Source organism: Mizuhopecten yessoensis, unplaced genomic scaffold, assembly GCF_002113885.1.
Source record: "Mizuhopecten yessoensis strain PY_sf001 unplaced genomic scaffold, ASM211388v2 scaffold10697, whole genome shotgun sequence".
Lineage (NCBI taxonomy): Eukaryota > Metazoa > Mollusca > Bivalvia > Pectinida > Pectinidae > Mizuhopecten > Mizuhopecten yessoensis.
This window is the reverse complement of record NW_018408676.1, coordinates 23,451-37,876: the sequence shown is the minus strand read 5'-3', so window position 1 is coordinate 37,876 and position 14,426 is coordinate 23,451. Positions and strand designations below refer to the sequence as shown.

At 39.6% G+C, this 14,426-nt stretch overlaps 1 protein-coding gene across 1 annotated transcript in view; it reads right to left on the bottom strand.

Annotated features, from left to right (window-relative positions):
- LOC110461878 (xanthine dehydrogenase/oxidase-like) overlaps positions 1–14,426 on the bottom strand; it is a 71,470-nt gene that overhangs the window by 36,376 nt on the left and 20,668 nt on the right. The window contains exons 4-7 of the mRNA XM_021515598.1: positions 6,111–6,321; positions 4,980–5,158; positions 4,240–4,359; positions 3,516–3,737 (exon numbers count right to left, since the gene is read on the bottom strand). Coding sequence (XP_021371273.1) covers positions 3,516–3,737; positions 4,240–4,359; positions 4,980–5,158; positions 6,111–6,321 — 732 coding nt within the window. The remainder of the gene's footprint in view (positions 1–3,515; positions 3,738–4,239; positions 4,360–4,979; positions 5,159–6,110; positions 6,322–14,426) is intronic.

Here is a 14,426-nt window from a genome sequence, read left to right as displayed (position 1 = left end):
TATCATTATTGGAGATGTTACAGGAGTGTTCCCATTACTTTGTTATGTTTATATCATTAAAGGAGATGTTACAGCAGAGTAACAATCACTTTGTTATGTTTGTATCATTATAGGAGATGTTACAGGAGAGAAACAATCACTTTGTTATGTTTGTATCATTATAGGAGATGTAACAGGAGAGTTACCATTACTTTGTTATGTTTATATTATAACAGGAAGTGTAACAGGAAAATAACAATCACTTTGTTATGTTTATATAATAACAGGAAGTGTAACAGGAGAATAACAATCACTTTGTTATGTTTATATTATAACAGGAAGTGTAACAGGAGAATAACAATAACTTTGCTATGTTTATATTATAACAGGAAGTGTAACAGGAGAATAACAATCACTTTGCTATGTTTATATTATAACAGGAAGTGTAACAGGAGAATAGCAATCACTTTGTTATGTTTATATCATTATAGGAGATGTTACAGGAGAGTTACCATTACTTTGTTATGTTTATATTATAACAGGAAGTGTAACAGGAGAATAACAATCACTTTGTTATGTTTATATTATAACAGGAAGTGGACCAGGACAATAACAATAACTTTGCTATGTTTATATTATAACAGGAAGTGTAACAGGAGAATAACAATCACTTTGTTATGTTTATATCATTACAGGACATGTTACAGGAGATTAACAATCACTTTGTTATGTTTATATCATTATAGGAGATGTTACAGGAGAGTTACCATTACTTTGTTATGTTTGTATCATTATAGGAGATGTTACAGGAGTGTTCCCATTACTTTGTTATGTTTATATCATTAAAGGAGATGTTAGAGGAGATTAAAAATCACTTTGTTATGTTTGTATCATTATAGGAGATGTTACAGGAGAGTAACAATCACTTTGTTATGTTTGTATCATTATAGGAGATGTTACAAGAGAGTTACCATTACTTTGTTATGTTTATATCATTATAGGAGATGTAACAGGAGAGTAACAATCACTTTGTTATGTTTGTATCATTATAGGAGATGCAACAGGAGTGTTCCCATTACTTTGTTATGTTTATATCATTAAAGGAGATGTAACAGGAGAGTAACAATCACTTAGTTATGCTTATATCATTATAGGAGATGTTACAGGAGAGTTCCCATTACTTTGTTATGTTTATATCATTATTGGAGATGTTACAGGAGGGTTCCCATTGCTTTGTTATGTTTATATCATTATAGGAGATGTTACAGGAGTGTTCCCATTGCTTTGTTATGTTTATATGATTATAGGAGATGTAACAGGAGTGTTCCCAGTACTTTGTTATGTTTATATCATTATAAGAGATGTTACAGGAGGGTTCCCATTACTTTGTTATGTTTATATAATAACATGAAGTGTAACAGGAGAGTAACAATCACTTTGTTATGCTTGTATCATTATAGGAGATGTTCCAGGAGTGTTCCCATTACTTTGTTATGTTTATATAATTACAGGAGATGTTACAGGAGAGAAACAATCACTTTGCTATGTTTGTATCATTATAGGAGATGTAACAGGAGAGTAACAATAACTTTGTTATGCTTGTATCATTATAGGAGATGTTCCAGGAGTGTTCCCATTACTTTGTTATGTTTATATCATTAAAGGAGATGTTAGAGGAGATTAAAAATCACTTTGTTATGTTTGTATCATTATAGAAGATGTTACAAGAGAGTTACCATTACTTTGTTATGTTTATATCATTATAAGAGATGTTACAGGAGGGTTCCCATTACTTTGTTATGTTTATATAATAACAGGAAGTGGAACAGGAGAGTAACAATCACTTTGTTATGCTTGTATCATTATAGGAGATGATACAGGAGTGTTCCCATTACTTTGTTATGTTTGTATCATTATAGGAGATGTAACAGGAGAGTAACAATCACTTAGTTATGCTTATATCATTATAGGAGATGTTACAGGAGTGTTACCATTACTTTGTTATGTTTATATAATTATAGGAGATGTTACAGGAGAGAAACAATCACTTTGTTATGTTTGTATCATTATAAGAGATGTTACAGGAGTGTTCCCATTACTTTGTTATGTTTATATCATTATAAGAGATGTTACAGGAGTGTTCCCATTACTTTGTTATGTTTATATAATAACAGGAAGTGTAACAGGAGAGTAACAATCACTTTGTTATGCTTATATCATTATAGGAGATGTAACAGGAGAGTAACAATCACTTTGTTATGTTTATATCATTACGGGAGATGTTACAGGAGAGTTACCATCACTTTGTTATGTTTATGGCATTATAGGAGATGTTACATGAGATTTACCATCACTTTGTTTTGTTTATATCATTACAGGAGATGTTCAGGAGTGTTCCCATCACTTTGTTATGTTTATATCATTACATGAGATATTACAGGAGTGTTCCAATCACTTTATTATGTTTATATCATTACAAGAGATGTTACTGGAGAGTTACCATCACCTTGTTATGTTTATATCATTACAGGAGATGTTACAAGAGAGTTACCATTACTTTGTTATGTTTATATCATTACAGGAGATGTTACAGGAGTGTTCCCATCACTTTGTTATGTTTATACCATTACAGGAGATGTTACAGAAGAGTTACCATCACTTTTTTTTATGTTGATATCATTACAGGAAGTGTAACAGGAGAGTAACAATCACTTTGTTATGTTTGTATCATTATAGGAGATGTAACAGGAGTGTTCCCATTACTTTGTTATGTTTATATCATTATAGGAGATGTTACAGTAGAGTTACAATCACTTTGTTTTTCTGTATTATTATAAAGGATGTTACAACGATTTTATCGCGTAATTCGAAGAATGCTTTTTGGTTTCCGAAGACTTTGATTATAATTTCACTGGTAAAAGCATGGTGAATGAAAAAATTCTACCCGAGGTTGTAGAATTTAGGCTCAAACCCGAGGTTTTGCCAAAGTTACGAGTTTAATTCTATACCCGAATATAGAATTTGCTTATCCCCAATACCAATATTTTCTCCCATCTCCTTCCCGGGAATCTGGTACAAATTGACGATGACATTGCGAATGCAACATTTAGTATATAAGGTTTTCTGGATTAAGTACAGATTTATCAAGAACAGTTTGAAAAACCCCAGGAAAAGGTCATTAAAGCAGTCAAACAAGTTCGTTAAATAATTGTTAATTTCTGTAAGACGATATCAGATGCCAATTGTTTGTTTCGGTTAATGTTTCTTCCGCTTTCAAAAATATCAGTATTTCAAATATGTAGTTCTCGAAGGCGGGTCAGTGGGTACATCTATGAGGGATATTCAAGATATTTTTTCCACATTGTTGCACACTAAGAGGTGGGTGAAATTACCATTACACTCATTATCAAACACTTTACTGTAATAACTGTGTAACTTGATCATTTCAGCTCAAAGAAAATATTTGATTTACATACAAATTTAAATCTCGAAAGGAAAAAATAAGACTACATTAATATGTAGGTAAAGTTGTTTACCTGAGTCTCAGCAGGGTTCTGTGTAGACACAAACATCTCCATCTCTCCATCTTCATGTTTAGGCACAGCCAAGGAAACATGTGTCTCAAGATAGAAATGTTCTTGTCCCCCCATATGCACCTCTCCATCGATCACGTGATCGCTCATTTCAAACCCATGCCCCAGGTCTCCTTTTTCAATCACCCGTCGGTCTCCATAGTAAGACTTGGCATCAATGGCTTCCTTTGGGAAAAATGAATGTGTCAGAGTTGTTTCCCGTTACTATCAGCCACATGATGTCACATACATAACATAATATGGTGCATTTATACCAGGAATAGTTAACAGAAGAAATATAGATAGTTAGGAATATAAATTAGTGTGGTAAGCTACGTGACTCGTATTTCCAATGAAAATATAATAACTGAGGTCGCCAATAAGTATTCATAATTTATTTTAGCGGAGTAAAAATAAAACTATTAAAATTCAGGAAGATATAAAACATTAGAAATAATTTCAATATGTCAGTCTTTTTCATTAAACGTCTGAACATTGAGTTATTATAAACCAAATACAGAAGATGACTGAAGGGATAAGACACATATCTGTCAGTCGTCACATGAGAGACAAGCCCTGACAGTTGTTGACTGGAAGAAAGAGACATATCATTGTCATTTGTAGTCAAAGGGAATGAACACAGAAAATACACATCCGTAAGCCTCATCCGTGAGATTGCACCACAAACCTTTATTGTAATGATTGGTTGAAGTTCTTCGTATTTGACTTTGACAGCTTTGGCAGCCCTTTGGGCATGAGTCTGTGTATCTGCAATCACAGCACCAATTATCTGCCCCATACAAACAACCTGCAATTCAGACGAAGACAATTAATGAGCTTCTGTGCAATGTTCACACATTCTTGGGAGCAATCACAAACAATAACAACCATAGCTGCAAACATATCTGAACAGCCTACAATACCAGTACCAGTAATAAGCACATACACGAGGACGCAATAAACATCAAAACACTTTCACAATCGGCTACTTTTTTGAGGAATGTGTCAGCAATTCCGAATTTTTCGACAACCATTGCTGAATACATGCTGGATATGGTTCTTTTAGAAACTTTGATCATGTTAACAGAATGAAAGATGCTTCCGTCATGATTTCCATTAAACACTCAATAATTTATATTAATTTAAAAAAATCAAAACCACTTAAATCCTTCACGTACGATACACATCTTTCAGCAGTATTTTCAATAATTTAAGTAAACTTACATAAGATTAAAACTGCCGGACGAGTTCATTTGAATTCTTTTGCAATTTTTATGAGAAAAAAAGCAATAACTCTGGTAAACTTCATTGGAACAGTATGGCAGGAGAGCGTATACAATAAAATCACATGGTAGTAAGAAGCACATTAAATAAACAAAGTTCAGTGCGAATGCAATACGTATTGGGAACACAATCAACAAAAAATACCTTTTCTGAAGCCAAAAATTCCTCGTCGTGTTCTATGGGCCCCCACATATTATGTCCAGGAATGTCCTTGTATGAGATGAAGTCAACAACTCCCGGCATCGTCAAGGAAACGCTGGGATCCACATCAAGCAATTTGGCATGGGATTTGGTACTGAACACAAATGCTAGGATCAGCTCATCTGTAAGGATCACAGAAACAGATTTGTATATGGATGGATTATCGCCATGTAACGTATACAGAATAATCATCAAAGTAATGGTTTATAGATTAAATAACTTCTAGAGATGCATTTAACGTTTAAGTTTCGTCGGCCTTAATTCTTCAGGAACTAGTTTGAATGTCAATGTATTTGTTCCAGAGAAGTAAATACGTACAGATCTTTGGGTCAACATCCGCAGCAATTCTTCAGGAGAAATAAAAAATGGACTAGCCGCTCAGAGGAAATGACTCCATTATTTGATAATTGTTTTGGCTTAGAAAGTAACAACATTTGATCAGAACGTCCCGTCCTCAAATCACCCTGGTTGTGGCGTGGAGGTTTACCCCAAACAACAAACAAAACAAGAACGTCACTATTGTCATGTTACTAATTCGGGAGTCAAATACGTCAGTAAGAACATTGGTCGGAAACTCATATAGAACCTTTGTACTAAGTAAATAAGGCTGAATTTTTTCTTGGGATTAGATCAGGCAGGTAAAGGCAATTGCGGGTATAAAAAGATTTTTGGAATGTTTTGGAAAGTAACACTTGATAAGGAAGTCATTAAGATTAGTTGTACCAAGTTTGATGTAATTCTTCCAGTGGTTCTAAAGAAGAAGCAAACTATTTAAGGCCAAGAAGATGGTACGGTTATCTTGGATTTTCGGATCGACCTGGGCAGTGTTAATGCTTGGTCAAGATGCTATAAACAAAATGTGTACTATTTTGGATATGTTTTTAAATAGAATCTGGAGTTCAAGTCTCTTTCCCAGCGTACTTCAAACCTAGTATAAAAGGTCCAATTACAATTGATTTTACAAAAAAAGCTAGAGTATATGTACCTGTGTTTTGTTCATTGTATGAGGATTTTTACACAAATTCGCCATCTCCTGTTCTAAAATACTGTTTTTTTTGGTACACTTTACGTTACCTTTGTATGGTGGAATATCGTCGACATAGATAGCCTCTCCTGTTGCCTGTTTACATGCAGACAGGTGGTGTAGAGGGCGCCCCAGTGCATCCTCAACAGCCTGTCCCTGAGCTACCTCTTCAAATACCTGTGTACTCTTGACGGTCTCCTTATAGAACTGGGCAGTGGCACTATGATACGATGACGGAATTTTGTTCTGATTGGTCAGCTGCTAAAATACACATTGTAAATTTTTACTGAATCTATGCTTGATATGTATAACACATTAAAAAACATATATACTGGATACTCTGAATAATAAAACGTCCATAGTTATGTCAAAGGTAACGGTAAAACGTCATGAATTTATGTTGAAATGACTTTTTATTTCTAAAATAATCTTTCAATGTTTCCGATTTCGACTGATTTTAGGACAAATGCTATATTTTGTAACATGCAATATCCTAAATAATTTCATAGCACATGTATGATTTCTCGATTGTGTGTCTAAACCGGAGTGAAAGTTTTGTGGCGAGGCCACATGATGCCAGTATGTAAGACGATAAACGTGTGTGAACGTTTTGTGGTGAGGCCACATGATGCCAGTATGTAAGACGATAAACGTGCGTGAACGTTTTGTGGGGCCACATGATGCCAGTATGTAAGACGATAAAAGGGTGCGAAAGTTTTTTGATGTGGCCATATGATGCCAGTATCTAAGACGATGAATGAATGCGCACGTTTTTTGGTGAGGCGACATGATGCCAGTATGTAAGACGATAAACGTGTGCGAACGTTTTTTGGTAAGGCCGCAAGATGCCAGTATGTAAGACGATAAATGGGTGTGAAAGTTTTGTGGTGAGGCCACATGATGCCAGTATGTGAGACGATACAAGGTTGTGAAAGTTTTGGGGAGAGGACACATGATGCCAGTATTTTAGACGATAAACGGGTGTTAAAGTTTTGTGTTGAGGCCACATGATGCCAGTATGTAAGACGATAAACGGGTGTGAACGTTTTTCGGTGAGGTCACGTGATGCCAGTAGGTAAGACGATAAAAGGGTGTGAACGTTTTGTGGAGAGGCAACAAGATGCCAGTATGTAAGACGATAAACGGTTGTCAACGTTTTTTGGTGAGGTCACATGATGCAAGTATGTAAGACGATAAACGGATGTGAAAGTTTTGTGGTGAGGTCACATGATGCCAGTATGTAAGACTATAAAAGGGTGTGAAAGTTTTGTAGTGAGACCACGTGATGCCAGTATGTAAGAAGATAAAAGGGTGTGAAAGTTTTGTGGTGAGGCCACATGATGCCAGTGTGTAAGACAATAAAACGGTGAGAAAGTTTTGTGGTGAGGCCATATGAGCCAGTATGTAAGACGATAAAAGGGTGTGAACGTTTTGTGGTGAGGTCACATGATGCCAGTATGTAAGACGATAAAAAGGTGTGAAAGTTTTGTAGTCAGGCCACGTGATGCCAGTATGTAAGAACATAAAAGGGTGTGAAAGTTTTGTAGTGAGGCCACGTGATGCCAGTATGTAAGAAGATAAACTGGTGTGAACGTTTTGTGGTGAGGCCACATGATGCCAGTATGTAAGACGATAAACGGGTGTGAACGTTTTGTGGTGAGGTCACATGATGCCAGTATGTAAGACGATAAACGGGTGTGAACCTTATGTGGTGAGGCCACATGATGCCAGTATGTAAGACGGTGAAAGGGTGTGAACTTTGTGTGGTGAGACCACATGATGGCAGTATGTAAGACGTTAAAACGGTGTGAACGTTTTGTGGTGAGACACATGATGCCAGTATGTAAGACGATAAACGGGTGTGAACGTTTTATGGTGAGGCCACATGATGCCAGTATTTAAGACGATAAACGGGTGTGAACGTTTTATGGTGAGGCCACATGATGCCATTATGTAAGACGATAAAACGTAGTGAACGTTTTTTGGTGAGGCCACATGACGCCAGTGTATAAGACGATCAAAGGGTGTGAACGTTTTGTGGTTAGGCCACATGATGCCAGTATGTAAGACGATAAACAGTTCTGAACGTTTTTCGGTGAGGCCACAGGACGCCGATATGTAAGAAATAAAAGGGTGTGAACTTTTTGTGTTGAGGCCATAGGATGCCAGTATGTAAGACGATAAACGGGTGTGAACGTTTTGTGGTGAGGCCACATGACGCCAGTTTATAAGACGATAAAAGGGTGTGAACTTTTTGTGGTGAGGCCATAGGATGCCAGGATGTAAGACGATAAACGGTTGTCAACGTTTTTTGGTGAGGCTACAGGACGCCGATATGTAAGACGATAAAACGGTGTGAATGTTTTGTGGTGAGGCACATGATGCCGGTATGTAAGACGATAAAAGGGGGTGAACATTTTGTGGTGAGGCCACTTGATGCCAGTATGTAAGACGATAAACAGTTGTAAACGTTTTTTGGTGAGGCCACAGGACGCCGAAATGTAAGACGATAAAAGGGTGTGAACATTTTGTGGTGAGGCCACATGATGCCAGTATTTAAGACGATAAACGGGTGTGAACGTTTTTTGGTGAGGCCAATTGACGCCAGTATGAGACGGGGAAAGGGTGTGAATTTATTGTGGTGAGACCACAGGATGCCAGTATGTAAGATGATAAACGTGTGGGGTGTGAACGTTTTGTGTGTGAACGTTTTGTGGCGAGGCCACATGATGCCAATATGTAAGACAATAAAACAGTGTGCAAGTTTTCGGGTGAGGCCACATGATGCACATGATGCCAGTGTAACAGACGATAAAAGGGTCTGAACGTTTTGTCGTGAGGCAACATGATGCCAGGATGTAAGTAAGAAGATAAACGGGTGTGAACTTTTTGTGGTGAGGCCACTTCATGCCAGTATGTAAGACCATAAAAGGGTGTGAACGTTTTGTGATGAGGCCACATCAGTCCATATGTAAGACGATCAACGGGTGTATGCCATATGTAAGACGATCAACGGGTGTTATCTTTACATGATGCCAGTATGTGTGTGAAAGTTTTGTGGTTAGGCCACACGATGCCAGTGTATCAAACGATAAAAGGGTCTGAACGTTTCCACATGATGCCAGTATGCAAGACGATAAACGGGTGAGAACGTTTCTTGGTGAGGCCACAGGACGCCAGAATGTAAGACGATAAAAGTAGGTAAGACGATAAACGGGTTTGAACGTTTTGTGGTGAGACCAACGGGTGTGAACGTTTCGTGTTTAGGCCACTTGATGCCAGCATGTTGCACGATAAACTGTTCTGAACGTTTTTTGATGAGACCAGAGAATGCCAGTATGTTAGACGACATGATGCCAGTATGCAAGACGATAAACGGGTGGGAACTTTTTGTGGCGAGGCCACATTATGCCACTTTATAAGACGATAAACGGGTGGGAACTTTTTGTGGCGAGGCCACATGATGCCAATATGTAAAACGATAAAAAGATGTGAACGCTTTGTGGTGAGGCCATATGAGCCAGTATGTAAGACGATCAACGGGGGAGATCTTTTTGTTTACCGGCCACATGATGCCAGTGTGTAAGAAGATAAACTGGTGTGAACGTTTTGTGATGAGGCCACATGACGCCAGGGTGTAAGACGATAAAAGGGTTGGGAACGTTTTGGGGTGAGGCCACTTGATGCCGGTATGTAAGACGATAAAATGTAAGAGGATAAACGGGTGTGAAAGTTTTGTGGTTAGGCCACACGATGCCAGTGTATCAAACGATAAAAGGGTCTGAACGTTTTGTCGTGAGGCAACATGATGCCAGGATGTAAGTAAGAAGATAAACGGGTGTGAACTTTTTGTGGTGAGGCCGCTTGATGCCAGTATGTAATACGATAAACAGTTGTAAGCGTTTTTTGGTGAGGCCGCAGGACGCCGATATGTAAGACGATAAAACGGTGTGAACGTTTTTGTGGTGAGACACATGATGCCAGTGTGTAAGACAATAAACCGGGGAGAAAGTTTTGTGGTGAGGCCTCATGATGCCATTATGTAAGACGATACAAAGGTGTGAAAGTTTCATGGTCAGGCCACACGATACCAGTATGTAAGGGGATAAAAGGGTGTGAACGTCTTAAGTTGATGGATTGTGTGGCTAAACCGGAGTGAAAGTTTTGTGGTGAGACCATATGAGTGAGTAAACATGATGCCAGTATGAAAGACGGTAAAAGGGTGTGAACGTCTTAAGTTGATGGATTGTGTGGCTAAACCGGAGTGAAAGTTTTGTGGCGAGGCCACATGCTGCCAGTATGTAAGACGTTAAAACGGTGTGAACGTTTTGCGGTGATGCACATGATGCCAGTGTATCAGACGATAAAAGGGTCTGAACGTTTTGTGGTTAGGCCGTAAGACGATAAACGGGATTTAACGTTTTGTGGTGAGGAAACATGATAGGCCACATGATGCCATTATGTAAGACGATAAAAGTAGGTAAGACGATAAAAGGCTGGCGGCGTGTTGAGGCCACATGATGCCAGTAGGTAAAACGATAAAAGTGTGTGACCGTTTTGTGGTGAAGCCACATGACGCCAGTTTGTAAGACAATAAAAAGGTGTGAACGTTTTGTGATGAGGTCACATGATGCCATATGTAAGACGATAAAACGGTGTGAAGGTTTTATGACAGACGATAAACAGTTGTAAGGTGTGAAAGTTTTGTAGGGTGTGAACGTTTTGTAGTGAGGCCACATGATGCCCGTATGTAAGACGGTAAAAGGGTGTGAACGTCTTAAGTTGATGGATTGTGTGGCTAAACCGGAGTGAAAGTTTTGTGGCGAGGCCACATGCTGCCAGTATGTAAGACGGTGAAAGGGTGTGAACTTTTTGTGGTGAGACCAACGGGTGTGAACGTTTTGTCGTGAGGCAACATGATGCCAGGATGTAAGTAAGAAGATAAACGGGTGTGAACTTTTTGTGGTGAGACCACATGATGCCAGTATATGCCAGTATGTAAGACCATAAAAGGGTGGGAACGTTTTGTTGTGAGGCCACACGATGCCAGTGTATCAAACGATAAAAGGGTCTGAACGTTTTGTGGTTAGGCAACTTGATGCCAGTATGTAACACGATAAACAGTTGTAAGCGTTTTTTGGTGAGGCCGCAGGACGCCGATATGTAAGACGATAAACGGTTGTCAACGTTTTTTGGTGAGGAGTATGTAAAACGATAAAAAGATGTGAACGCTTTGTGGTGAGGCCATATGAGGCAGTATGTAAGACGATAGACAGTTGTAAACGTTTTATGGTGAGGCCACAGGACGTCGATATGTAAGACGATAAAAAGATGTGAACGCTTTGTGGTGAGGCCACATGACGCAAGTATGTAAGACGATAAAAGTAGGTAAGACGATAAAAGGGTTTGAAAGTGTTTTGGTGAGGCCACTTGACGCCAGTATGTTAGACGACATGATGCCAGTATGTATGACGATAAAAGTGTGTCAGGCCACATGATGCCAGTAGGTAAGACGATAAAAGGGTTGGGAACGTTTTGGGGTGAGGGCACACAATGAAGCCACATGACGCCAGTTTGTAAGACAATAAAAAGGTGTGAACGTTTTGTGTGTGAACGTTTTGTGGCGAGGCCACATGCTGCCAGTATGTAAGACGGTGAAAGGGTGTGAACTTTTTGTGGTGAGACCACGAACGTTTTGTGGTGAGACACATGATGCCAGTGTGTAAGACGATAAAAGGGGGTGAACGTTTTGTGGTTAGGCCACACGATGCCAGTATGTAAGATGATAAACGTGTGGGGTGTGAACGTTTTGTGATGAGGCCACATGACGCCAGGGTGTAAGACGATAAAAGGGTTGGGAACGTTTTGGGGTGAGGGCACACAATGAAGCCACATGACGCCAGTTTGTAAGACAATAAAAAGGTGTGAACGTTTTGTGTGTGAACGTTTTGTGGGGAGGCCACTTGATGCCAGAATGTAAGACGTTAAAAGGGTGTGAACGTCTCATGTTGAGGCCTCATGATGCCATTATGTAAGACGATACAAAGGTTTGAAAGTTTCATGGTCAGGCCACACGATACCATAAGACGATCAAAGGGTCTGAACGTTTTGTGGTTAGGCCACTTGATTCCAGTATGTAAGACGATCAACGGGGGGGATCTTTTTGTTTACCGGCCACATGATGCCAGTATGGAAGACGATAAAAGGGTGGGAACGTTTTGTGGTGAGACCAATAAACGGGTGTGAACGGTTTTCGGTGAGGTCACGTGATGCCAGTAGGTAAGACGATAAAAGGCTGGCGGCGTGTTGAGGCCACATGATGCCATATGTAAGACGATCAACGGGGGTGATCTTTTTGTTTACCGGCCACATGATGCCAGTATGTAAGACAATAAAAGAGTGTGAATGTTTTGTGGTGAGGCCACATGATGCCATATATAAAATGATCAACGGGTGTGACCGTTTTGATGTGAGGCCACATGATGCCAGTATGTAAGACGACAAACGAGTGTGAACGTTTTGTGGTGAGGGCACATGATGCCAGTATGTAAGACGATAAAAGGGTTGGGAACGTTTTGGGGTGAGGCCACATGATGCCAGTTTGTAAGACGATAAAAGAGGGTGAACGTTTTGTGGTGAGTCCACATGATGCCAGTTTGCAAGAAGATAAAAAGGTGTGAATGTTTAGTGGTGAGGCCACATGATGCCAGTATGGAAGACGATAAACGGGTGTGAAAGTTTCGTGGTGAGGGCACACGATGCCAGTATGTAAGACGATAAAAGGTTGTGAACGTTTTGTGGTGAGGCCACATGATGCAATTATGTAAGACGATAAAAGGGTTTGAAAGTGTTTTGGTGAGGCCACTTGACGCCAGTATGTTAGACGATAAAAGGGTGTGAACGTTTTGGGGTGGGGCCACATGATGCCAGTATGTAAGACGATAAACGGGTGTGAACGTTTTGTGGTTAGGCCACATGATGCCAGTATGTAAGACGATAAACGGGTGAGAACGTTTCTTGGTGAGGAAACATGATGCCAGTATGTAAGACGATAAAAGGGTGTGAACGTTTGGTGGTGAGGCCACATGATGCCAGTATGTAAGACGATAAACGGTTGTGAACGTTTTTTGGTGAGGCCCCATGATGCAATTATTGCAGACGATAAAAGGGTGTGAAAGTTTTTTGGTGAGGCCAATTGACGCCAGTATGTAAGACGATAAAAGGGTGTGAACGTTTTGTGGTGAGGCTACATGATGCCAGTATGTAAGACGATCAACGGGTTTGAACGTTTTGTGGTGAGGCCACATGATGCCAGTATGTAAGACGATAAACGGGTCAGAAAGTTTTATGGTGAAGCACCATGATGCCAGTATGTAAGACGATAAACGGGTGTGAACGTTTTATGGTGAGGTCACATGATGCCATTATGTAAGACGATAAAACGATGTGAAAGTTTTTTGGTGATGCCACATGACGCCAGTGTATCAGAAGATAAAAGGGTCTAAACGTTTGTGGTTAGGCCACTTGATGCCAGTATGTTGGACGATAAACAGTTCTGAACGTTTTTTGGTGAGGCCACAGGACGTCAGTATGTAAGACGATAAAAGGGTATGAACGTCTTATGTGGAGGCCACATGATGCCATTATGTAAGATGATACAGAGGTGTGAAAGTTTTGTGGTGAGGCCACATGATGCCAGTATGTAAGACGATGAAAGGGTGTGAACGTTTTGTAGTGAGGCCACATGATGCCAGTATGTAAGAAAATAAAAGAGTGTGAAAGTTTTGTCGTGAGGCCACATGATGCCAGTATGTAAGACGATAAAAGGGTGTGAAAGTTTTGTGGTCAGGCCACCTGATGCCAATATGTAAGACGATAAAATGGTGTGAACGTTTTGTGATGAGGCCACATGATGCCATATGTAAGACGATCAACGGGTGTTATCTTTTTGTTTAACGACCACATGATGCCAGTATGTAAGATGATAAACGTGTGCGAACGTTTTTGTGGTAAGGCCACATGATGCCAGTATGTAAGACGATAAAAGTGTGTGAAAGTTTTGTGGTGAGACCACATGATGCCATATGTAAGACGATCAACGGGTGTGAACGTTTTGTTGTGAGGCCATATGATGCCAGTATGTAAGACGACAAACGGGTGTGAACGTTTTGCGGTGAGGGCACATGATGCCAGTATGTAAGACAATATAAGGCTGGAAACGTTTTGGGGTGAGGGCACACAATGCCAGTATGTAAGACGATAAACGGGTGTGAACTTTTTGTGGCGAGGCCACATGATGCCAGTATGTAAGACGGTGAAAGGGTGTGAACGTTTTGTGGTAAGGCCACATGATGCCAGTAGGTAAA